Consider the following 25468-nt stretch of genomic DNA (forward strand, 5'->3'; position numbering starts at 1 on the left):
ACCAAATTTTTCACCTGGAGTAACTTGGAGCAACCCATGTAGGCTAGGAATCTGACTCACTCAACTCCTCTATCTACTCTCAAAGCCCTATAATTTGGAGAACAGGATCAAAAGAGCAGTAAAAGGTCTTGAGATGACAAGCTAAGACCTTCGTCTCAGTTCACAGATCCACCAGAGGACTGGCCTGAGAGGAACCAGGGCAGGTTCCCTTCCTAAGGGTTGCAGGCTCATCGACTTCTCAGTTGCTTTCCCAGCCACTGCTGCCCCCCTCTACACAGCGCAATCCTACCTTTGACCTCGATTAACTTGGACGCCTTACAAAGGAAGTTTCACAATTCCAGTGGTGGTATTTTTAGCCTTTAGTTTTTCCTTGACTTCACACTGAATGACTCCCTGCTTTCCTAAACCACCACCAGAACAATTAAAAATAATTTAAACAAGATACCGTTTCCCCCTCTCGCAGGAAGCTCTCTCTGAAGTGATCTCCATAAATCTCTCTAAAGAGGTTGTCGTGCCTTGCCATAGCACAGCTGACAGCGCCTGTGCCTTCAAGTCACTTTTCCCATTTCCCCCTCCCAGCTTGCTGCCACATTAGTCTCTCCACAGCTTAGGAGGAAACCTGAAGAGGGTGTTTTCAAAGTCAGCCAAATTTTCCCTATGTGTCTCTCTTCTTCACAGCCATCCAGTCCATTCCCAGCCTCCTCTGAGAAGTACTTTTCCATTACTGCCACTCTCTAGTTGGGGGCCTTGCTGAGGACATTTGAAGCATGACTCCCAGCGAGGGACTGCTTGGGCACTGGTGGCACAGGTGCGACAGACAACAGAAGAACCAAGAGGTTTTCTTTTAGTGCAATCATTGCCAAATCGGTGGCTTGCAGGAACAAACACACGTACCAAAAGGGCATTTTGCAGCCAAACACTTTGAGCTGAGCAGCTTTGCTTACTAACACTGCTCTTAAGCACTCAAAAGTCACAAAGAACAACTTAAAAACACTCCCACAGGGAAAAAAAAAAGTGCCTCCTGCTTTAGGGCCTTTGGGATTTGCATTTGCAAACTCCTCCCTGGTTCAGGCCTCTGTCAGAGCCAACATACAGCACTAGAGGACCCAAAACCAGTCCACCCTGGTGACTGCTGTGCCCCGCAGGCAGGGACTGCACCATGACCCAGCTACCACCATACAAAGCCTCATACAGCATCCCCTCAGAAAACACAGTAGAAGAGTTTCACACCTCTTGCCCAGCTATGCTGCAAAACCTTCCCAGTTTAACAACACACGCGGGATGTCTCAGCACTCCTGTGGTCTCAAGCAGCTATCTGATGGGGACGGTGATTCCATGAGTCTCCTAGGAGGCTTAGGAAGATCTCTGCCTGCACAGATTGCAGCTGATTCAGAGACCTAAAATGCATTCCCTTCAGGGAGCACCTCAACTCGCGTCCAGTCAAACCATCAGAAATTAAAGTCACCTCTCTTTTGGTAAGTTAGAACAGAGGGGAGAGTACAAGAGAGCAGGAACTGGTGAGGCAGCCCAGATGGTGGCAGATGAGGGAGCATGCAGCACGGACACGCAGCTCTCACAGAGATATGTCCAACACTGCTGGAGCATATCATTGGCAAACAGCATCATGTCATTGCTGTGTATGTCATACATGGACATGTATGTCAATGACATACAGTTCGTTTCACTGACATGCATGTTACATGCCACTAAATACCTTTCCACTCCTGCCTGCTCCCTGCCTTCTTTCTGGGGGCAAATTACCTCCCCCGGCCCTTTTTGGTGACAAGAGGCAGAACTTGATGAAGTGTCCAGCACACGTGATATTTTATTATGACACATGACATTGCTGGTGTGGTGTCCGGATCGATCACAGCATTACATATCAGGTTTTTTTTTTCCCTGGGACCTCTGCTCTTCCTGGAGACACACTCTGCTTCGGGGCACGCTATTTCCAGTTGCTGAGAGAGACAAGCTCGGTGCAGAGGTCGGATGAGAAAGCGATTTCCAGGCCAATACAAGAAAGGGAGGGAGAGGCAGACTGTGCACAGAAAACATGGAGGGAGGACACGAAATAGGAGCTAGCACGGGTGGGAACACTGACCATGTTAGGCTCGGATAGGCAACAGCACGGAGAGAAGAAGCCCACCCACAGCCATGATCGCAGCAACTGAAAAGCAAACAAAAAGGCCCAGGATAAGGAATAATCCCACCGCCCTGGCAAGGTGCAAATACATTTGGAACATTTTTATATGCACTTCTTCCTTCTTATTGCAATTATTATTTGGATCTTAACACCTTGGGCTGCAAGAACTTCATGGCATGTGCTACTGTTGGGAAAAAACGCCTTGGGGAGACCATGTAGATCCTGGTCCTGCAAAGCAATTAACCATGTGCTTCCCGTACTTGAGTACCACTGTTAAGATTAATGGGGCCACCCATGTGCTTAAACTTAAGCACCTGCCTTGGAGCAGGGAAAGTGACTTTTTCCACAAGCGTGTGTGCGGTACAGTTACAATTTCCTTTAAAAAAAAAAAAGCACTGGATGAATGTGACCCCCGCTTTTGCAGACCCTTATGCATGTACGTAACTCATACAGCCCTTTCTGGGTCTCCTGGTATCAGTGAAGCTTTGCACATGCATTACGCATCTGCAGAAGCAGGACCTTATGAGTCGAGTGAGAGCATTCAGCCTAAATAAACTCAAAACATGTTGAGCTGAAAGGCACTGTGTGTGTCCACAGCTTGCTTTTGAAAGCCACCACACCATTACTCTAGTCTAACCCGAGTATGGGTTTTCCTGGCATCAGTCCGTAACCCGAGGCTGGCTGCAGCTCAGTAATTGCCCCTTCTCCTTGTCAGAGAACTTGCATGGACATTTTTTCTGTTACCAAATCTATTAAGGTAATTCATCCTGAAAAAGAACACAGTGCAGAAGAAACAACAGGAAGAACTTCAGTGTGATATACAAGCAGGAGCCCAGTGGTGCAGACATACTCCGGTTAAAGTCAGCTGAAGATCTCACTCATCATTTCTGCTCAAATCATCATAACATGTCATTCTCGGAAAAAAAAAAATTGTGCCCATCAGACTTTTATAAAGTATAACTTACAATGCCTGAACACATTAAAGTAGCCTATTTAGACAAAATTAACATTCTGCAACTGCACCGCCTTAAATTATGATGCAAAATAACTTCAGGCATGCAATGATTTACAGAATTATATACTGGATTATGTGCTTACTTAAATTAGAACTGGTGAAGAATGGCTCTCTAAGCTCCCTTTGCATCAGCAAAACAACTTGCTAACATTTTCTAAACAGTGATGCCAGTATTTTTTTACTATAATTGACAATATTTTGTATTTTCATAATGCCCCAGCTTGTGCAGTCATAGTAATATGGGAGCAGCTTAGCCTTCACTAAACCTCTCCGTTGATCCAAGTTAACACCAGAGGTCCAAAACCAAACAAAGGGAACCCAAGCATTATATTTTTTGAGTCAAATTTGCCATTTTCTGGGTTTAACCTCGGAGGATTTAAGCACAGGGAATTGGTTCATCTCCGGAAGATCACTGTGGCTGTGGTGACTTAGCTTACATTTTGGCTTGGAGGCCCTCTCCCCTCAGGAATTTTCTAAGAGTTGTTGCCACCAGACCTTCCCACGCCGATCAGCATGCAAAGTCACGGTTTTTGAAACAATCTGAAAAGCAACCACTTCCCTAAAATGAAAAGAGTTTGCTGTTTGCCTAAACAAAGACAACTCTTTGGGCACCTCATCAGCCACTGGTCTGCTCCAAGACAAAATCAGTTCCCTGCACTGAATGCAGAGTGCTTCAGAACTCACTTGTTCCCTCTATGGGGAGGAAAAAAATGCTCAAATGCAAGGGAAATATGCCTCAATGCAGCCTCCTGCACACCCGTCACATCACTCTGTGCGCTTAGGGTCAACATTCTCTGAGGTATAACATCAGGGGAAGTCTAAAGCTCTTGGAAACAAACTGAACTGGATCAGCAGACAACAAAGTTCACTTTCTAGTTCCAGGAGCACTTGGATAGGTAAGTCAATGGACTACCTGGCTTGAAGAGTTAGGATAAAGGAAAATTTATTACTGCTTATGTTAAAAGGATGTCTGGATGGCTTGATTTGGCAGATAAACTTCAGAATATAAAAATACCAAGGCAAATAAAGCTGGATGTTAAGCTCCAGCAAACCTGCTGTGCCCTCATGGCCACAGTGTTTGGGTGCCAATGGCTTCTAGGAGGGGCAGTTTCCCTGTCTCCTTGCTCCATGCAAGGCTTTCTCGGTCTAGAAACTGAGGAGCTGAAATGAAATGCTTTCCAGACAAGATCAAATGCTGTGGCAGGATAAGAGATTGCCACGCAATGAAATACACCCAGGCCTCTCCAGGGTTTTAAGATCTTCAGCCAGCAAGCTGACCTGTGTCAGGGAGCAGTCAGAGTTGAACTGAGCACCGTATACATCAAAATTATCTGCACAGTCTCCTCCGGCCTCACTGAATCAACCAGCAGACTATGAGGAGTGCTTGTGGGGGCTGCCCCTGACTCCAGCGGGCAGTCAGGAGCCCCTCCAATCTGCTGCAGGTTAACTGATGACACGTCAACAGAACGGTGAAGGTTATTGAGAGAACACCTGCAGTGTTAAATCTCCTTCGCTGGGAAAGAATGAGGCGCTGAGGGGGCTGTGTCTCCAAAAGCCAAGCTGGCTTGAAACAAGGTGTGACTTCTGCTTTGAGCCCTGGCTTCAAGGAAAGGGCTGCAGATGGGCAGAGACAGCGCAGAGGAGCCTGGAGCTGCAGTGGCACCTCCTGGACCTCCGTGGCCTACTGGCACCGCCCTGCTTCTTGGCTAGACCAACTCTACCGCTTTCGGTAGGCACACAAAGCTGACGCTCCTCCAGTTCTGGCAAAGGTGACCCCTGCAATGCCTGTGTGGTTTGCAAACTCAACTGTCCAGAGAGCTAACTTTAATAAACCTGTGCTAGGAGGACTTATCAACACCCTTGGCATCATTTCAAACCCTGGGCTACATGCTTTGTTAATGAAATGTATATATATGATGGGCCCCAACAACTGTGCCTGCAATCAATGTAATTAATTTACCACAAGTCTGCAGATGACCCAGAGAGCATTCAGAATTAAACTACATTTCTAGTGGCTAGATAGATCTCAGAGAGGCTCTGCCGTATATAGCTGCGGCTTTTGAGAGTTATAAGTTGAAGTCTTGGAGTCATGATAAATGAAAGCCTCGTTTGTTGCTTTTAATAAGCTGCTCTAATGGGATGTTCTTCAGAGGCTTGCAATTAGACACTGAAATACTTGAGTGTGCCTGGGAAGATTTTTCTAATCCTTCATGCAGCCTTGAGCGATGGCAATGATTGCTTCCTGCATCTCCAGGTCAGAAGGCTAGCACTACACCTCGCACCTCGTGAGTCAGTGTGCTTGCTTCAAACATCAGAGGAGCAGCACTACAGCACTGTAAGCTATATTCCTACTTTGCCCAGAACTATACGAATGTTTAAGGAGTCACCTCCTCTAACTGCTGAGCTATACCTAGTTCACATGTTAAAGCGCATCTCTGCACTGTTTGAGAATAACTGGGAATGCAGAAACGCAAGGAGATGACATCTAATTGACATTTACTGCATCCAATTCTGGAGCCCCTAATACAAGAGGGATATGGATGTGCTGGAACGTGTCCAGAGAAGGGCCACAAGGATGATCAGAGGGCTGGAGCACCTCTCCTATGAAGACAGACTGAGAGAGTTGGGGTTGTTCAGTCTGGAGAAAAGAAGGCTCTGAGGAGACCTTATAGTGGCCTACCAGCATCTTAAGGGGGCCTACAAGAAAGCTGGTGAGGGACTTTTTAGGATGTCGGGTAATGGTAGGACTAGAGGGAGTGGATTAAAACTAGAGATGGGTCGATTCAGATTGGACGTTGAGAAGAAGTTCTTCACCATGAGGGTGGTGAGACACTGGAACAGGTTGCCCAGAGAGGTGGTGGAAGCCCCATCCCTGGAAGTGTTCAAGGCCAGGTTGGATGGGGCTCTGAGCAACCTGATCTAATGGGAGGTGTTCTTGCCCATGGCAGGGGGGTTGGAACGAGATGATCTTTAAGGTCCCTTCTAACCCTAACAATTCTATGATTCTATGATCTATTCAATCACTATGGAAAAGGAGAGCAATACTTCCAGGGAAAGGAACTGCACTTGGAAAGACCTCTGTCTAAGCCGTAAGAAAGCACTGGTAACCTTTTTTCTAGGTAAGAGGCCACGTGCTGCAACATGGCATGCCCCCAGGAGAGGTCATGCTTCCTATTTCTAGCATCCAAAGATGAAACATCCACATATTCAGAAGTGCAGAGGGACGGCAGTCTGGTTTTCTTCATCCTCTACTCACTCCACAGACAAGAGAAGACACTGTAAAACCTCACCTGAAAACACCATGTATGCATGGGCTTTCCTCATTGCTCAGCAGGAGCCTAGAGCTGCTACCACTGAAGGCAAGCTCCATTTTCAGCTTGAAGGGCAGCCCAGTTCCCTTTTTGAAGTGGAAACAGGACTTGCACAATGCTATCAAATGCATCATCTGAATGAAGGCGAGGAGCTTTCATCACTGACTGCTTCACTGCCCCACATTTCCCCTGCTCAAATAAAGCTTACACCAGCCTCTTATCTGTTCATGATGGTCCTCCTGCCCTGTTCCCTTGGCTGCTGCCAGAATAACTCAGAAACGATGCTCTTAAGGGCAATGCCTCATGGGCTTGGAGCTTAATTACGGATTTGGTCAACTCTCACCTCCTGTCTGGGCCAAAGTCATCTGAAGACAGATTAGCTTAGGTCCCTAAACCCTCCTTGAAACTGCAGCAGCTCAGAGTGCCTTGCAGAGCCCGATGTGTTTGCACAGAAGGACTAAGCCAAAAAGTGTTTAGAATAAAAAAGAAAAAAGGTGTCAGAGCAGCCAAACTTGCCACACTGACCTAGGCAGGCTGCTACAGATAGGGACTACATGCAGCAGGTTTCCACACCGGCCCTGGGAAGACATCACGCTGTGCAGAAGGGTGCACTGGAGCACTTTTTTTTATTCAGAGAGATCCTGTATACCAATACAGCTAACGGTCCTCTCTGGGAAAACATACTGCCAAAGAGGAAAGAGGCTGTTAACATGACGGAAGTAGTAAAAACCTTGACCCGAACAGAAGTGGGACCAGACCCTGCCTGCTCTTGGTGGATGGGAATTTTGACTTGGCAGAGCAATAACTTCTCCAACAAAATCCTTCCTCTTGTCAGGTGAATTGCAGGGAATATTTGGCAGTAGGCAGCATCATGAAGTGGCTATAAATCATGAGAGACAATGTCCTGTAGGAAGAAGGAAAAGCAGACAAGAATGTAGAGATAAAAATCCTTTAAAAAGTCACAACTAACAAAAATTGTGACTCATGCTGGAAAAATTTTCTCTATGAAAAACGTTATCTACAAACTGTCTCCCGTTTCCTACGGACATATCAAAAAAGCAAACTATTTTAAGCCCTGACACATCTTGGAAAATAGGATGGGGGGGTGGGTGTGTGGAAAAATTCATCCATTTTGACCTTCCCCATCACGGAAGGTTGCAAACACTGGCTCAGGACCTAGGATATACACCATAATCCCTTCACCCTCTCTACTCCCTGAAAGTCACTTTTTAACAAGATGCACATATTTGTGTCCAGAAAGTAGCCCTCTGCCACCGCAGGGGCTGATATTTAAAAGTCTAAATCAGCTAAGGTCAAGGATGGATACTCTGGTGCAGAAGCCTCTAATTGCCAATACCCAGGTGGCAAGATTTGTCTTTGCTTTGTCTTTTGAAGGCTAGTTCCTTGCCAGAAAGAGACTTTCTATATATGCATGACACAGGGCGAGGGGCAGTTTTTTTGTTGCTTCCAATATATTTTTTTCATAAGTTCTATAAAAAGCTCCCTCTGGTTTTTGGAAGATCACTTGAAATGGAAAGGTCATCCATAATGGGTAGACAGCTATAAATGCAGATGCACAGTACACTTCTTAGTTATTTTGAGCAGCTTTTGCGAACATGCATGGTATTGACCTAATAGCATCCCCATTTTACCCTGTGAAAGCCCATGCCTTTGCTTAGTGCTACAAAGCTCAAATGCCTCGGGGACCGGAGGGACCAGCAGTCTCTTAACACTCAACCTAAGACCCCATCAGTGTTGCAAACAGGGCTTGGTTTGAAGGACAAAAGAGGGGGGACTGCTCTGGAACACTGGGTCTCCTTCCCAGGCTGATGCAAACCTGGCTTCCTACCTTGGTTTGTAGGAAGAAAGGGCTGACACCACAAAAATGACTGCAGCACCTTATTGCTCCTTGCAAAACGGAGCACAAAGATCTTTGTGACTGGCATTGTCCAACACAGACTGTAAAATAAAAGTCTGTAATGATTTTAGCTTAATATATATGCTTCAATCAGGAACAACGATGCCAAGCAGCATCTAATTCAAGTATTCCTAGGAAAGCAAAATTTATAGCCTTGCTCTATCTGTAAAATGCATTGCGCTTTCAAGAAGAACACATAATCCTAACAAAACAAAGATAATAACAACTCCGTGTTCTTTAATTCAATGCTTGTAGCTGGTTTAATAATAGATTTTCAATCCACTTCTCTTTTTTTGCTGAGACAACTACAGTCTGATTTAGTGAATCTCTTTGATTTGTAATCCTGATCGTTATATTATTAATACGTCCTTGATTCAAAGAGCAGGATAACTTTAAAAAGTGATCAGCTATTTTGCTTGGCATTTATGACCTTGGTCAGAGGACACATTATTTACAGGAAGAGTTTTCTGGAGCATCTGCAAGTAAATCAGCTCTGAAATGCAGCTTAATTGTTCAGGGCAAAGCGCATTTAGTTTCAAATTCCCAGGAACCTGCAGCTTCAGACACAAAGCGCGTTTCCACAGATGGACGCTGGCATGTGGAAATGCCACCGTGACTATCGTTCAGCTGACCTTTGGTTTAGGGCCAGCTGCCAACGGAAAATGCCAAGCTGTTACTTACATTCGTTCAAAAGAAGAGAGAAAACTGCAGAGATACTTGAAAGCAAAAAAAGAAAAAGGGGAAGAGGTGTGGAAATGTCTGCCTCCGGGGACCTAGCAGAAAATAAAAAGACTGCAGAGCCCAGCAAACTCCTGAGTCCTACACCTGGGAAACTACTTTCCGAGCTGCCGAGAGCAGGAGGACATCCCCTTCCCACTGCAGGACTTCTCCCAAGCCCCTGCTCGCTTCAGCCTGGCACTTGGGAGGATAGGCGCAAAGAGACGCCATTAAGCGTCCTAGGGAGGAATACCCTAATTCTGAGGTGCCCAGGAACTCCCAGGGAGCCTGCGAGCACCACAGAGCCAGTAATGAGGAGCCTGTTTGCAGGAGCTGGCCAGGCTACGTCCTCAGTGCTGCACAGCAAGAGGGCCTTTCTCCTTTGCTTTGCTGCTGGGAAGTACCTGCTCTCCTACATTAGCAGAAAAGAATGAGTCTGGGCTTTGCACAGCTTGCTTGGCGTGGAAAGCAGTGGTGACTGCAGCTGGAGCAACTCCTGGAGTTCAAAATGTCTGTTTTTCTAAAAGCAAGTACAGGAAAGAATCAGGAAAGGAAATTTAACTCCCTGAAACCAGGCACTGGAACAACAGAACCACTCCAAAGACAGAGGAAAGCGTCTTCCAGAAACAGGTTAACAGCTTCAGAAAGGGATTATCCCATGACTTGGAACACATTTATCGTCCCTGCAGTGCCACAGCAGGAGAGTCACTCCATGAATTGTCTCAAAATGATATCCAAGGCAAAGCAGCGTAAGTGACATCTTTCAGTGGCATCTCTGCTTCTTCCAAACAGGAGCAATTTTTCTGTTTTGCTTTGTTTAATTTCAAATTTACTGTCAGCTTTCTGGGAATCTGGGGTTTATTTTTCTGTTCTCGCAAGTCACTCAATGCACTAGATGGGCTTTAATATTCACAGGAACTCAAAGCAGCCAAGACACTTTCTGGTTTTGAAGCCAATTCTCTAATGAAGGACCCAACTTTGGCGCTGGAAGCTTATCCATTGCCTCCGGCTGAGGGACTGGGTTCCTCCCAGTTTAGGGGAAGGGTTGAAAAGATAAAAAAGGACTAAGAGCTCAGCTCCCTGTGCCTGCCCCTTCCCATACGTCCAGTGTGGCACCATGGAGGTGCTCCCAGGAACTTGGAACTGACCTGGGGTCTATGGACAGCGGTGTAAGTACAAGGCAGAAGGACTAAGGCAGCAGCAGAGGTGGCAATAAAACTCTAGCCAAAGGAGACGGGGGCTTTTATAAACATGCCAAGAAATAAAGAGCCAAGAGGAAGCACATCCCGGAAAGCCCAATAGAGCAAAGGACAGAAAGACATAACTAACAAGAACTGCTGACAAATGGCTCGGGCTTTGCAACTGCTTGCTCAGAACAGAGAGGGTAGCAGCAAAAAGGAGACCTGCAAGGGCATCTCCGCCCCAAAGGGGTCCCAGGCACTTGCCAGTGACTCTGGGAAGAGCAGAAGCTGCTGGCTGTCACACGGCTGTGATTCCACACAGCCACATAGGGATATACAACCCTCCACCTGTGATTCATCCCCCCAGACTCCTCCTTGCAGAGGTGCCAGGCTACATCCGTAGCTTCCCTGTGGCCATGTGTTCATCTGCCTATGTGCATTGACAGAAGCACGCATCCAGGCTGGGGGAGGCCAAGGTCCATATCCCCCTGCTCTGTTCAAGGAGGGATTTCACTCAAAACCTCCAGCCTTTAAGGAGAGACTTGAACTCCTGCCTACAGTGTTCAGAGCCAAGTCTTTTTGGCTACAGCTTTCCTGTAGCCCCTGGTGTGAATGGCCTGTAGCCATTCACCCCCTCCACATCACTGCATGTTTCTCATGCAGACAGGAGCATTTACTTTCCCATTTTGAAGCCCAACAAGTCACTCAAAGCAGATGACAGGAGCTCGAATGGCTGAGCTGGAAGAGACTGTCAGTCTCTGACCTTGAGTGGAGATGAGTCTGGCAGCACACTTACCTTTTGAGACAGGAAAGAGCTGTGTCCTTCCATGGATGCCTTATGCCTGGGGACAGAGCTGCTCAGCCTGGCTCGATTTCACCATGCTGCGTTCGCAGACTGATATCCTACCTCCTCTGGGAAATAAGACCCTCAGCCAATATGTTCAGTATCAGTGCAGTTCCTCTGTGAGCATCTTGTAACTACTCTTAACACTTAACAATATCCTGTAATTTACAGACACCTTGCTAGACCCGAGCTTAAGACAGACCTGTGCCACAAAAACAACAGCAAGCTGATGGGTACCTCAAAAACATAAATGTTTACTTTGCACTGAAAACAAATTCAGCGTTATCAATGGATGTACCTCACACTGCTTTTGATGAAGGATGTTGCATCGTTTGACTACGGCCATTACAAAAATGCACATGTACTGTATGAAGAAAAATGCCTTGTGTGGTACACAAATTTAGTGCCCCAGTACAAACTGGTTCTGATACAAGCCAGATTTCCCCCCAATACCACAATCCCCTGTTCCCCAAGAAGTTACATCAACTTCCATTAGAGTTGTCAAAGATGGTATATCCCAGGCTTTCATCACTTGCCTATGTTTAAGCACATGAGAAGTCAATGGGATCGCTTGACAGTTTGAAGCGGAATATCTGCCTCCGTGGGGGAGACTCCGTCTCTGTATAATTTACCAGCACGTGGGGAACATATTAGTGTCCTACATATGAAAAATGAAATTCAGACCTGACCAAAACTTGGGGCGTTTGGCCGTTCAGCTGGGTTTCTTCTCTTTTTCCTGAAAGCAAGTTTTCTCTGTGAGCAAAGCCCATTGTGAGCTCTGAGTGCAAACATATGGGCTTCAGGATATTTTACCTGTAATAACATGTTCTGCTTATTTTTAAAGGAATGTGAAAACACTCCTGTGAGAATCAAGTCGAATAATCAGGGCCAGGCTATACAGAGATGAAAATCATTGGGAAGTGAACTACATCTGTGAGCGTGCCTTTGCCATTCCTGCCTGTCCAAACAGATCAATCAGCCCACCCTCGTGCTGTTTTCCAGTGTTACCGCTCCACAGCTTCGTTCGCACGCTGCTTTCACCTAAATCGCGCTAATCAGCTGGTCAGATAAAAGTTATTACGAAAGTTGGAGAGGTATAAATACACAGCTTCTTCTCTTACCTTCCGCTGAGAAGGAAACCAATAACAACAGCCAGCAGAATAACTCCCACTGTTACAGAGACAACAATTATAGGAATCTGGCTCTGGTCGCTGGATGCAGCTACTGCTGAGATGAGAAACAGAAAATGGAGATTAAGGTTAAAATGAGAGTCACCACTCACACGAGTCTTTCTAGTGAGGCTGCCAGCGAGGTTTCAAGTCTTACCAGTTCGTTTCTTCTTTTACGGTTTGTTTTTTCCCCCTTTGTTGCCTGTTTCTAGTTTGGAAAGGAAATAGGTAGAAAGAAACCAAAACCACATGCAGAACTAAGCCAAAAACCCAACAAAATCTCATCTCATCACTGAATTCAGAAACCAAAGTGTTGTAGAACTCAGCCTTTGAGTTTGCAAACTCATGTTTGTATTCCTGGGTTAGCTGCAGTAGAACTCACAGAGAAAAAAAGATGAAAACCCAACAGGTTCCCATTTGCAGAGAGAACATTTATGGAAACGTTATTGTTAAGAGACATAAGCAAGATCTCCGACATGAACAGCATTACCTGCACTTCAAGAAGCTATAAACAATTAAAAACTAACTCCTTGTGGCACCTATATCCCGTGGCCTGAAGGTGCCCTCTGTAAAACAGCAATTTGCTAAGACACATAAACTGGTTGGTCTTTTTATCAGCCAAGAAGCAGAACTCTCAGAGCCCATGCCTTGTAAAAAGCCCTCCTGCCAAAAGGCAGGAGACGAGTCCTGTGATAAAGGTGCCAGCAAAAAGGTCAGGAAAGCTGTTCAGGAACTGGGTTTTGCCACAGGTTAAGTAAGAGCAGGTAAGCAAACTCCTGCAGCCTGTAAAATGGAAATGCTAACACCGTTTTTATCTTGTTTATCTGCTTTGCACTGCAGGGGAAGGAACCCATGTCTCCCCAAGGGTTTGCAAGTGGGGTTCCCCAAGCAGAAACCAAAGCCTCCTCACCCTGCCCTCTCTGCTGGCAGCTTATTTAGCTGCATATATCTACCCACCCTGGGGTACAAATCTGGCTTCCTTACCCCAAAACCAGCTCCCCAGTGCAGACACTGGTGATGTGCAGGGAAAAACCTCAATATATCTTACCCTCATGTCAGCCCTGGATGAAGCTTCATCCACCCCAGGGAGCAGCAGGAATCGATTGCACACTGAAGAAACCCTTAACTAAATGACTGAAGTTAAAAAAGGGTCCTCAGCACAGGATTAACTTTATGGAGGCTATAAAGTAACTGAATATAGTCCCATATTAATTGTTAAGAGAAAACAAAGACGAAAAGGTATGGCATTAAACATTGATCTGCAATGGGTTTCAAGTAGCTCTTTGTACGGGAGCTCTCTGGCGCTCAATGGCGAGCGGCACGGACATGCTACAGCAACGTAAATGATTTCAGAAGGATTGGCTGCGATACATTAAATATTTAATGTTAACTGCTCCAAACCCATGCCATCATCCAGAGATTTTATTAGCCTCACGAATTTATGGAGGCTCCTTAAGATGATGTTTTATTGCTTTCTTGACAAAATAATTAAAAAGAAAAACATTTAAAGGAGAACATTAAGCCGTGACTGGTGGTTTTTTGCACAGCTCAAGGGATAGGGAAATGAGATAAATCCTGCTGTGATCTATGGCAGCTAAAAAGCCTGAATTCATAAGCCAAGCTGGGACCTTGCTGCCATTTAAAGCCAGCAGGGGACCGGCATTTCCCCTCCTTGACTTGGTGACATGTTCCCACTCCTCCCTGGCTGGCCGCCTGGATTAGCTCACCCATCCAGCCAAAAACCAGCTTTTGGCAAGGTTCGATTTATCAGGGCTAGACAAGCTCGGTGGCATTTGGAGAGGACAGCAGCAAGTGGATACACCCAGCAACAGCTTCCACCCAAACGAAAAACTTCTGCTGAAAAACGCAGCCCTGGCTGCGTCGCGACGATTTGCAGAATTGCACATGCAGGCAGCAGTACGGAAAAAAACCCCAAACAAACAAATTTGCAACCAGAGAAAAGTCAAAAACAAGTTACGGCTTTCCCCCTATTACATTTCTCAGGCTGCTGTTTCGTATTTCCTCCAAGTGTATTAAAATTAACTTTACAGAAACCTTGCAAACTGGACACAAAACCTGTTTTTCGGTCCAAATGATTTTGGAGGCTGTTTTTAATTCTCACAATAGTCACTGAAAGATTTTAATTTGTGCTTGAATCAAAATAATTTGCTTTGGCTCTAGCAAGTGGTTCAGATCTGAACTCCAATGTAGCAGTGAGATTTTGATTTGCGCTTGCTTTCAGATCCTCTGGGACATGCAGAAAAGCAGTGGGAGTCTGGTAACACTCCCAGCACTAACATTGACTTTATATAGAGCCTCGGAAAAAAAATAATCACTTTTTAAAAGGTTTTAAATGTCAGAGATCCATTTTGCAAGATACGGAGGCTTACATTGCATTTCAATTCTACCAAGCATTTAAACATCTGGTTAAGTCCTGCTTCAGCCAGAGCTCAAGTCCAACAGAGAAACAGTTCCCAGCTCCCAAACTGGGGACCATGCAGTAGGTATTCCTCCAACTATGCCAGCAGCTCCTTAGTATCAGAGAAGTACCTGCTCCTCTGCCTTTAAAATGCCAAAAAGACTGGGGTGCGGGTGTGACAAAATGACTCCAAGGGTTTAAAGTGTTTAAAGATAGTATCACGTGATGTCCTCAAAAAATCCTGATTAACACAGACACTGGCACGATGGACTTTATGGAAGAGCTATTATTTTTGGACCAGGGTTGTAGGTACTGATGGCACTGGATCAAATGTGCACATATTTCATGTATTATTTATTAATAGTCTAGAAAACTATTACTCAAATGACTCTAAACTAGAAACTTTCCAACTGCAAGCAAAATTTCCTTAGTATAATATAGAATTATTTTCAGGGTAACATGATTTTGTTACTACTTATAAGGCACGATTAATGGTTAATATAATAAGAAATACATTAAATAGACCATTCTTATTGCATTAATGTTTGCATCGTGATGCAATTTGCACTGTATTAGTTCAATCACTGGCTCCACAGCTACATCTGCACATGTATGATTCCTTTAAAATCTATTACAGCTTCAAAGGTAGCGTGCGTTGAAAAGACAACTTGGCATCTTTTTCTCAAGGATGATGAATTTTAAATGAACTGGAGTAACAGTAATCAAAGTATTGACGAATTTAAATTTCCAAGGAAAACATACAGAAAATAGGCCCTTTCCCACAGGAATGAACAGAGTATTTCCACCACAAAATTTCTCTTCCATGCAAACAGTATAAAAAATTAATAAGTGACCGCTGTACAAACTGAAATAGATAGGACATATTTTCTGAGGGAGAAAATTATTTTTGACACCTCTGCAAAAATTTGGTAATTGGGACAAAAACAACTTTCCTGCAGTTGTGCCTGAACATGGGGGAAAGAGTAGCTGAGCCTCTGTGTGCCTCGAGAGTTCACTCTGCCACAGGATCTGTCCAGAATCCAGACCTGAATGATCAGATTCATTAAAAAAAATGAAGTAAAAGTCAAACCTCACAAATTTGTAACAAGCCAAGAAAAAGTCCTGCGCCTGCAGTGCACATTTTCCCCGTTTCTGATCACAAGTCAAATTCCTTTCCTCAAGGCTGTGGCATTGGCAGCCAGCAAAAACCATCTTTCAACTTGACAGGAACTTACACCAAAAGATGCTAACGCTGGTTCAATTCTTCCCCTTGCAGAGAGGCATCATTTCAGGTTTTTTTCCCCAGATGCAGATATTAAAAAAAGCTCATCATCCTCTGCAGACGGACATTAAGAGGTGTGGAGGAGCAGGTCTCATCCTCTCCGTCCTTCCTGAAGGGAGACCCCTTGTCCTCTCTTGTATTAGCTCTCATAAATACATGATTTTTCTAAGCATGGACACTATGCCTTTCTGAAGCCTGAAGACCTCCTAACTTCACCTCCCACCCCACCATATGAGTCAAGGAACCAAGGACAGATGTGTTAGCCTGGGTAGGGCAACGTGATGATGTGCCTGATATTCCCAAAGTCAAGGGATGAGGCAAGGACAAGGAAGAGCTCTCTGTAAAGGTATTGATCCCCTGACTCATTGCTGGTAACCATTCCAGAGACAAGGGCTGACAGTAATTAAAAGGACTTACACACTGGGCTGGTTTCAAACTCAAATCTTCGGCTGAAGCCACCATAGCCGGCAGCTGTCCGGGCTCGGATCTGGAAGACGTACGCTGAGCCTGGTTTCAAGCCATCTGCCGTAATCATAGTTTCTTTGGATTTGATGATGGTGTAGCTTGTCTCCTGGTCCTTTTCCCACCACCCCCCCAAAAAACACACAGTTCAAACACATAAACAGTGGCTCTCAGAGAAGACAGACTCTTAACAATCCCCACAGCAATGTTACATAGGATGACTGGAATACACATTTTTAAGGATTTCTTCCTCACCCTCAACCCCTCTGAAAGCCCCTTCTGCAGTACAAAATGGGAGATCTGATTTTCTCTTTTATAATCAATGACTCTAGGAGGTATGAAACAGAGCGGAGGGACTTTCCACCCACAAATGACAATATAGGGACCAGGCTGTCATCTGCAGTAAGAGCAGCCTTCCATTGCTGGTGATGTGCACATCCTGGGGCAATGGAAAGGTTCATCCTACAACAATGAATCCCAAGGTGCGGGGCAGAGGAAGAAAGTCCCATCACCTTAGAAAGAGATTTTAATTTATACCAAAATGACTTCCCAGTTATGTAATTAGGCCAAAATGAGAATAATATATTATACATTGTACAACTTTATGCTAGCATTTCTAGAAACATGAATTAGACCTTGGGAAGGGAATAATAAACCAAAACTCCAGGAAAATACCTAATTTTGCATTGCTCTTCTGAAGCAATGAAGAAAATTTGCTGAAATAAATCTTCATTTACATCAGTTTCTAATGTGAAAGAGTTTCAGTTCTTTGATTAAAATTTCACTCAAATGCTTGGTAATTACTCTTAGAATTATTTACTGTAACACATAATCTAGACAAGAGCTCATAAATTAAGGTCTACAAATTTGGAAACTGCTTTTTACTCACCATATCCTCTGAAATCCAAATTATTATGAGGTAAACAGGAATTTTTAGTAATTCCCTACCAAGATTTCTGCATAGCTCTTAGGATCTAAACTGATTTTTCTTTTTTCTTTTTAATTTAATTGGCAACTTTCCACATACAGTTTTCTCCTTGAAGCCTGTAGCTACACAAGACTATACATACACATATATATATATATACACACACACATATACATATGGCTTTTTTCTTGTTAAGGAGTGATTTCTCTTAAAAGAATGTGACCTGACAAAACTCAATTTTACAAAACATTTAATATAGATCATTCTCATCCCTTGGAAATGAACACTGTGAATTTACCCTTATAAAGGGCTGAAAACCAAGAAAATATAAATGACAGTGGCAACAAACAAGAAGGATTAAGGATGACGTCCCAAATTTAACTCAATGACTGGTTAAAAAGCAATAAGTGAATATTAGGTCACATCTTTGCTTGTATGTCAGGCCAATCAGGTTTTCAATACACTGTTGGCCTCTGCAAACTATTTAACACTTACGGAAAACACTAAGCTTCACTATCAGCCTAGAAGAAATAAATCAAGACAGCATAAACTCACACTGGCTGTAGCTACCTCCCCGTGAAGGACTTGCACTTCAGGAACTATTTACTGAAGCTATTTGAGACTAGTTCTGGACTAGAAATACAATGTTTTAAGCTCCTCCTCCTCCTCCCAATTTGTTTGAAAACAAAATGAAATGAACAAATATATGGTTTTTTTTGCTTTACTTATTTGGTCATTATCAAGGTTTCTGGAAGCTAATCTTCCCAGGCCACTCCATGGTAAGGATTCAATGTGGCACAATGGTCGTTCAAACAAGTTAATAAAAGAATCAGTAATGGATTATTTCCAGCAATAGCATATCCTGATTCTTGCTTTGTGCTTTAATCTTTTTGAAAACCTCAGTGCTATTTAAGCCACTCACACATCTTGTGCCCTTGCCCATGCTCCCTCATCTGCAAAAATAACGTTGATTTTATCCTGATGCAGAAGATTTCTGAAATTCTTTCCCCTGCTTGCATGGGCTGCTTGAGCAGGTCTCTCCCGTGGTCAGAGAAAGAAGAGAGGAGGAGTTAGGACCCAGATCTGGTCCATGTTGAGTGGTTTCACCTGGCTTATAGACAGAACTAACGGAAGATCTTCCTTAAAATAGAAATTCAACCTGCCCCCCAAAAAAGTGAATTGTGACTCAATTTCACTATTTTCCTCTTGTTTTCATGTAGAAAGCCTGGCTGCTGCAGAAGAAAAAAGAACACCTTACAATCCCAGTTAAGTCAAGAAACTGCTATTCAGTCAGCTCTTGCAAACCTGTTTTTTGGAAAATTAAGATTTCCAAAGATCTAAGGCTGCATTGCTCAAAAGATGCTCTTTACACAAAGTGTGTTTGTTACTATTTTCATTTAAACTGCATTAATTTTGCAGAAGAAAACAAGTCACCATTTGAAATGAAGACTAGGAGAGGCACGTTTTGTAGGAAGAGAAAGTGTTTTCCATTAGACCGAGAGCAAGAGCTGGAAAACCCAGGCAAGCTTTTAAGCCGGGATGTTCTTGTTCACAACAGAGTAGATACCATCTCTCCACAAAACCTTTCTCCTCTCCTTACACTGTGGATGCAAAATCAAGTGAGAAACTGAAATACGAAAGGGAAGGGACACAGTTTGATGTTTCTGGGAGGAGATACATGCTCAATCCCCAACTTCTCCTATTTTTAACAAATGAGCAGGCTCTACCTTAATGTGGTAAGGCCGGAGAGGAATCTGACATGCAGATTTAATATATTTGTTCAAGAGAAGTGGCACACTAATGGAAAACAACACCCTCATTTCGAGTCTTCCTAATCATTTACTGCAAAATCAATCTGACATTGATTTATGCATAAAATTGTTCCATTCCCTTCCATGACTCAAATAATTATAACTAAGAGAAGAGGACAGTAAAGAGAAGGTACTTGAGATGCTCAGCAATCAGTCCGTCACACCTTTTCAAAATATTTGATTTCGTATTCCAGGATGATGCCATTGGGTCGATCTGGCTCCTGCCAGGAAAGGGAGATGCTATTTTTAGTTATCTTTCCTCTTTTCACACTACTGACTGGAGAAGGTGCTGCAAGACAGGAGAAAAACAGAACAGACAAAAACTATGGTTAGTAAGATGGTCTGCACCTGGCGAAGTCAAACTTGTCAGTGCATCCCTGAATCAAGGCGACCCTTATCTCCTGCAAATCAGCGGGGCTGGTTTCACCTCGATGGCATTTACCCTTTTTTAACAACTGAACTCTCAGAGATTTTCTGCAGCTGAGGATCTGACCAGCATCGCCCACCTGACCAAAGTAACAACATGAACTACCATCAGCAGCTTACACATCAGCCTCGGCTTTTGAAGCACTTTTCAAACACATCAGCCCCACACCTTGCCTTTTCCAATGTGTCAGGGTGCTACGTTATGAGAATTGCATATTGATTACATACTGCTTTCTTTCAGCTGCTTTGAAGGTATGTATTTTTCAGAGGGCCTTACATTACATTTATTTTTTGGCTTGTACAGTAGTTAAAGCATCATCTTTCGGCCCCCTCTTTCCAGAAGCAAGGAACAAGGTAGCAAGGCCATTACAACCTTTATAATTCAATTGCTCTCCATAAATACCGCTGGGGTGTTACAGCTCGCATAGTGATGCTAATTCCTTGCAAATGGCAACTGTAAAGATTTTAATGGCAATCACGGTTCGGAAGTTTGCGGTGTGCTTGGGGAAGCCACAGCATGAAAGCAGCTATATCAGCTCTGCTTACTATTTTAAGATGCAGCCCTGAAAGGTTATCTGCCCTTTGCAGCACACATGTGCATCAGAAACAGGCTTGATCCTTTGTTTTTAGTCTGGTATCTGCAGAGACTTTTCAAGTTGTGGTTGTCACCACCCCTGCCAGCTCCCTAGCAGAAGCTGCTATGGGCAATGCAACCCTAACACCCCAGGTATTTCATGCCGGAGATTAGGAAAGAACACTCAGTGAAAAGAAAAGAGGATAGGAGAAATTCACTGCATCTAATTTACAGGGCCAAGGGTAGCTTCTCCAGAGGAAAAAACAGCTCACACCTGGCCATGGGCCTTCGACTCACCCTCTGGACTGGCCAGCTCTCGGCAAGGATTACAGGGGGGCTGGGGTGACCCATGGCAGAGACTTTTGTGCCACAAAGGAACATATGTGCCATATGGGGAACTGAATGCAAAGAGCAGTAGCAAATGACCACATTTTACCTCCCAAAATGTATTTGGAACTGTTAAAAAAAAAACCAAACAACTTCTCCTATATGCAGGACTAGCTAATTATCATAATACTTAAAAAACCCAACACATTAAGTAAAATAAAGACAACAAACAAATTAATTTTGCCAAGTTTGATCTTCACCCAAAAAGACAAAGGGAAGAGCTCCAGACAATTATCCCTGGACTGAAGGCTAGCAGCGAGCCTTCTCTTTTAAAGCAAGCTCCCACATCTCAGTCTCTTTTCAACCCCAGGTTTTCTCACTGCTGTTTACTAATCTCTCCCCCACTTGGCTCTTGGAGGATCCTGAAAGGTGTCGGCCATTTCCATATTGTTTTCTGCTGGAGAGCTGGCATCAAGCTGCACAGACAACGCCTGCTTTTTAGCTGTGCATCCACCACCGTGCTCACAACTGCTCCACTGAGCAAGTAAAAACCACCTTGATTTGAATGATGATCATGTTATTTATGTAGGCACCACACAGTGATCACCAACAATGTTTCATTTGCAAAAGTCACCTTAACTCTCGGCTGATGTCCTCCACAAATTTTTGGGCTGTGTGAAGGTGAATAACAACCTAGCCTCAAACTGCTAATCCGGTATAGGACTTTCCATTAATTAATCCAGCTGCCTAAATATGTGTTGTGCATGCATGTGCACAGCAAGTTGAGTTTGTGTATGTGACGTGTATGGTCCATGCACATGTGGCTGGTAGATGTGTTAGACCAGAGAAGACATAGTGAGTAGTGAACTCCATTAAAATAGGATTAAATTCTTTCCCTTCTAATGCAAAGGGAGCTACATGGTTTTCAGAGGCATTGGAAAACAGGTCTCACTGTGGGGTGTTGGTGACAAATAAAAGGCGATTCTACAACCCTAGTTAAACAGACAATACTGATCACTTCTTATCACGAGCAACTCGGACGCTATATATAGGGGATGGGGATAGCAAACTGCTCAGAAAAAGGGACACGGGCCCCTCTGAGACTGTTCTCCAATGTCCCCAAATCCCTGCAATGCCTATCCCAGGCTTGCAGAGCTGGCAGCAGAGGTCTGGCGTGTTGGAGCAAGTCAGAGCTGAGCATTAAACCTTTTTAAACTCCTATTAGTAAAAGCAAATTTGAGAAGTGCAGCAAGGGGAGACCTCAGCCCTCCCTGGTATCGAACACCTCTCAGGAAGTCAAAAACCATGCAATTCTCAGTGTCAAGATCGCCTGAACAAATAATGGACTTTTCATCCACTTTATTGAGGTTTCCCGAAGTGTTTATAGGACCAAGGCTCACAAGTACTTTAAAAACAAGAGGACAGTGCAAGCGCTCCTGAATTCTGCTGCAAAATCTTTCCCTGGTAGGTACAGGGGAGTTTAGTTCTCCTTCATGTGCATCAGCACAGTATAACACAAAATGCACCACCAGCCACCCAAAAGTGCCCGTCAAACTCCCTACTCCCCTAAAACAGAGCATCCTCTTCAAAAAGCAGCACGTAAAAAGCTTGGCTAGTTACAGCTTCATGGACTTCAGTGTCTCGCCCTGTAAGTCTCTAACACATTCAATCACGGATCTGCAGAATGCTCTGCTCTACCGGGAAAAGGAGGGAAGATAAGAAAATGAGTAACCCAAGTCTCAAAGTAAATTAGAAAAGAAGTAACTGTATCCTTCTTGAATCTCTTTCAAAAGAAGCGTTAAAGTGTAACCATGAGATAAAGGCCAATTAAGTAAATTCAATAAATCCCAGCGGTGCTGAGACGATACGGCAACTGCTCTGCATCCTCAACGCACAGAGATTACAATGCTCTGAATTGAAGGAAGGAAGGTATAAGTATTTTAGAGTTTTCTTTGTCAAACAAAATGTAATCCAATCCAGGCAAGCGGACAAAGTCTGCAATCATTCCATCTTAAAAGCCTGCAACTGGATACTGTGCTATATGATCTCAGGAAAATAAAAGGATTACTTGAGACTTGCTTTTCAAAGGTCACTGCTTCTGCAAGGGCAGCATCCTCTTAATAGAAAGAAGTCAAGCCACAGAGCACTTCCATTTGGAGTACAACATGTAAAAAAATAAATTCACGTAAGAGTCAAGATATATAAAGCTGTAATCTCCCATGTTTCTTATGTAAGCAGGCAGAAGCCTTGTTCAAATCCCTGCCTTGACACTACAAAGGGTGGACGTACATCGCGAATTGTTCACATGTTGCTTTACAAGTAATCTGCACGTACGCATTAATTTCTCAGCAAGACACTCGAAATCAAAGAGGGATATTACATCATTTATGTTTATGTTTGCCATTCATGAAAACAGCCATGCATGTGATGAAAGCAAACAGAAGATGTAACAAGGTGTGAAATTGCTAATGTACATTTTTGCTTTTCTGAGACCAAAATTAATCAGGAAGCAAATAAAAGCACAGAAAACTGATTCTGCCTTTTTTTTTTGTTATGTTTCTAGTATTTCTTAAGAAGAATAAGGGGACATACCAAACACATAAATTAAAGTTTCTGCAGAAGATGCATCATTAGTCACATCTGAATAACTACAGGAGATGATTTCATGAGGAACAGACCTTTTAGGACATTCTTCCTCTGCAACCTTTGATAATGACATTAGCACTGAATTAGCCATCTAGGCACCAAACCCAGTATTTACAACATACCGTGCTGTGTCCCACTAACATCTAACATACAATGATGCTTAGTGGAATAAAATGTTAATTATATTTTAAGAGAAAATAATGTTATCAGGTGAACGACCACTGCACCAAGATAAAACAAATAATGCAGTTTCTACATGTCATGGTCTATCTAATGCTCTCTCCAGCCCAATTACTTTTGCCTTGGTATTTTTCACTCTGGCAGAAACAACAGCTAATGGCTCCCCATCTCACCCTCAGATGCACAGCCAGTGAAGTTTTCCACTTCTGATCAAAACAACAACAACAAAATACTAGTTACCTTCACGCTTGGTACAAAAACCAAGCCACCAGCCCAGAACCTTCAATACAGCTTTAACTTCTGCCAGGACAGATCCTCACTTGGAGCAACCCAGAGGAGACCAGGAAGAAAGGCTGACTTACACAGGCAAAGGGGCTAGCACTTCTCCTCCCTTTGGCTTTCCAGGGATCCGGGCTTCAGGTCCCTTTCCAAAGACAACTAAGGCACCTAACCATCTCTGTCCTGGTTGCTGTTATAGACGTCTATGACACAGATGTCTATGTAGACATCACCTTTTATAGACACCTACGCTATGGATTTTCATACGTTTTTCATGTGTTTGCTACTTCTTTTACTGTGATTACACTCGTGTATGTGCAAACGTTTGAGATCTAACACTTCAGACCTCGCAATACACCTTGGGGTTCCTCCCTCCATGTGATGCTACGTCTTTTTTGCAGTCTGAATTTATGCCAGAACATTTAAAAGTCAAATTCAGCCTTGTGGTTAAATCAATACCTTTACCTGTCATCATATAACCAAATAGTTATGCTATCATTAAACCTGGCTTTATACATGCATTAATTGAAGAAACTGAAACCTGTATCAGAAGAGTAACCACAAGACAAGTAATTCTGGTTCTACTCCTAAAGGCTGGTATACTGCAATTTTTCCCTCAGTTTCTAATTAATAACATTATTGAATCTTTTTCTTAGGCCTTTGGTGACTCCAGAGTGAGTTTGGAGTAAGACCTGCATTATTCACCGAGTCACACGAAAAGCACGTAAAATCGCAGGCGGCTTCAAGCAGTAGATTAATTTTAAACAAGATGTATACATTAGTTAGAAACATTGCTTTGAGATTAAAAAAAACAAACAAAAAGACTTCACTGTATTCTCTCTTTGCATTTCTCTACACAAACGATATACTTTTAGAAAAGCTCAATACCCAATGGCTCCCCAAAGCGTACTTCTACTCTGGATATTATACCTGGGTCAGAACTTAAGAGTTTCAGTCATAACTTGACTTCTGTGCTGCAGTTTTTAATATCCCAAAATGTACCCCAGTTGGCCTTATAAAGGGTTTCAAAACTCTTTGTCCCTTGAGGACAAGTAGTTGCAAACCATGCCTGGCTAGTTAGATGAACAGGTTGGTCCCCAATTTGCAGATGCTTGTAAGCGCTTCTGAAAAATGAGTCCAGGGAATGAAAGGTCCTTGGACTACATAGCATTAAATGCCATTTCAATTCTACCTGAGACTCTAAATGGGATTTCAACAGTGCACAGGCCCTAAATAGTGCAAGGGGGTAAACTCTAGCCCAAGGATTAAATCCAAACACCTTGCCAGATACAAGCCCAATCCTGAAACATGGTTCGTATATGGAGATCACCGCCTTTTGAATGATTTTTCAAGGTGTCTCTTCAGTAGATGGGGACTTCACACTGGTCCTTTTCACACATCAAATATCAAAACAAGAACAAAATCTTCAAATTTCCTTGGCAATGAATATATAGTGTTTCTTCACATCTTCTACCTCCCAAGACGAACAGCTGAGGTAAATGCCAGGTCTTAGACCAATTTACAGTCTGTGTTACCTATCTCCATTTTGAACGCCTCTGAAACCTGAGACACCTTGATGTGTGCCTTGAAACGAGAAAGGTCATGCAAGAGAGAGGAACCCAATTCAAATACTCAGTGTCCCTGACAGAAGGCAGAGCCCCATTTTTGTAACACGAGTCCATGGCTAACCCAAGCAACAAGATTTATGTCACGTGAAAAGGGGCAATTTTTCAGGTGGTTCCCACCCCAGTCCCTAGATTAAACACAGTTCCTTGAGCTCGACAGCAAGACGTGACTTGAAGCCAAAATCGGCCACAAAGCCAAGGTGCTCACAGA

At 43.7% G+C, this 25468-nt stretch overlaps 1 protein-coding gene across 9 annotated transcripts in view; it reads right to left on the reverse strand.

The window, feature by feature from the left end:
• EPHA5 (EPH receptor A5) overlaps nucleotides 1-25468 on the reverse strand; it is a 199650-nt gene that overhangs the window by 35786 nt on the left and 138396 nt on the right. For 3 of the 9 annotated variants that reach the window (XM_063337207.1, XM_063337200.1, XM_063337203.1), the window contains 4 exons: nucleotides 19365-19489; nucleotides 16417-16576; nucleotides 12251-12356; nucleotides 2102-2167 (listed from right to left, as the gene is read on the reverse strand). In XM_063337207.1, coding sequence (XP_063193277.1) covers nucleotides 2102-2167; nucleotides 12251-12356; nucleotides 16417-16576; nucleotides 19365-19489 — 457 coding nt within the window. The remainder of the gene's footprint in view (nucleotides 1-2101; nucleotides 2168-12250; nucleotides 12357-16416; nucleotides 16577-19364; nucleotides 19490-25468) is intronic. The other 6 variants (XM_063337202.1, XM_063337204.1, XM_063337208.1 and 3 more) reach the window with 3 other exon arrangements.

Source organism: Chroicocephalus ridibundus, chromosome 5 (assembly GCF_963924245.1).
Source record: "Chroicocephalus ridibundus chromosome 5, bChrRid1.1, whole genome shotgun sequence".
In the NCBI taxonomy this organism is placed as follows: Eukaryota; Metazoa; Chordata; class Aves; order Charadriiformes; family Laridae; genus Chroicocephalus; species Chroicocephalus ridibundus.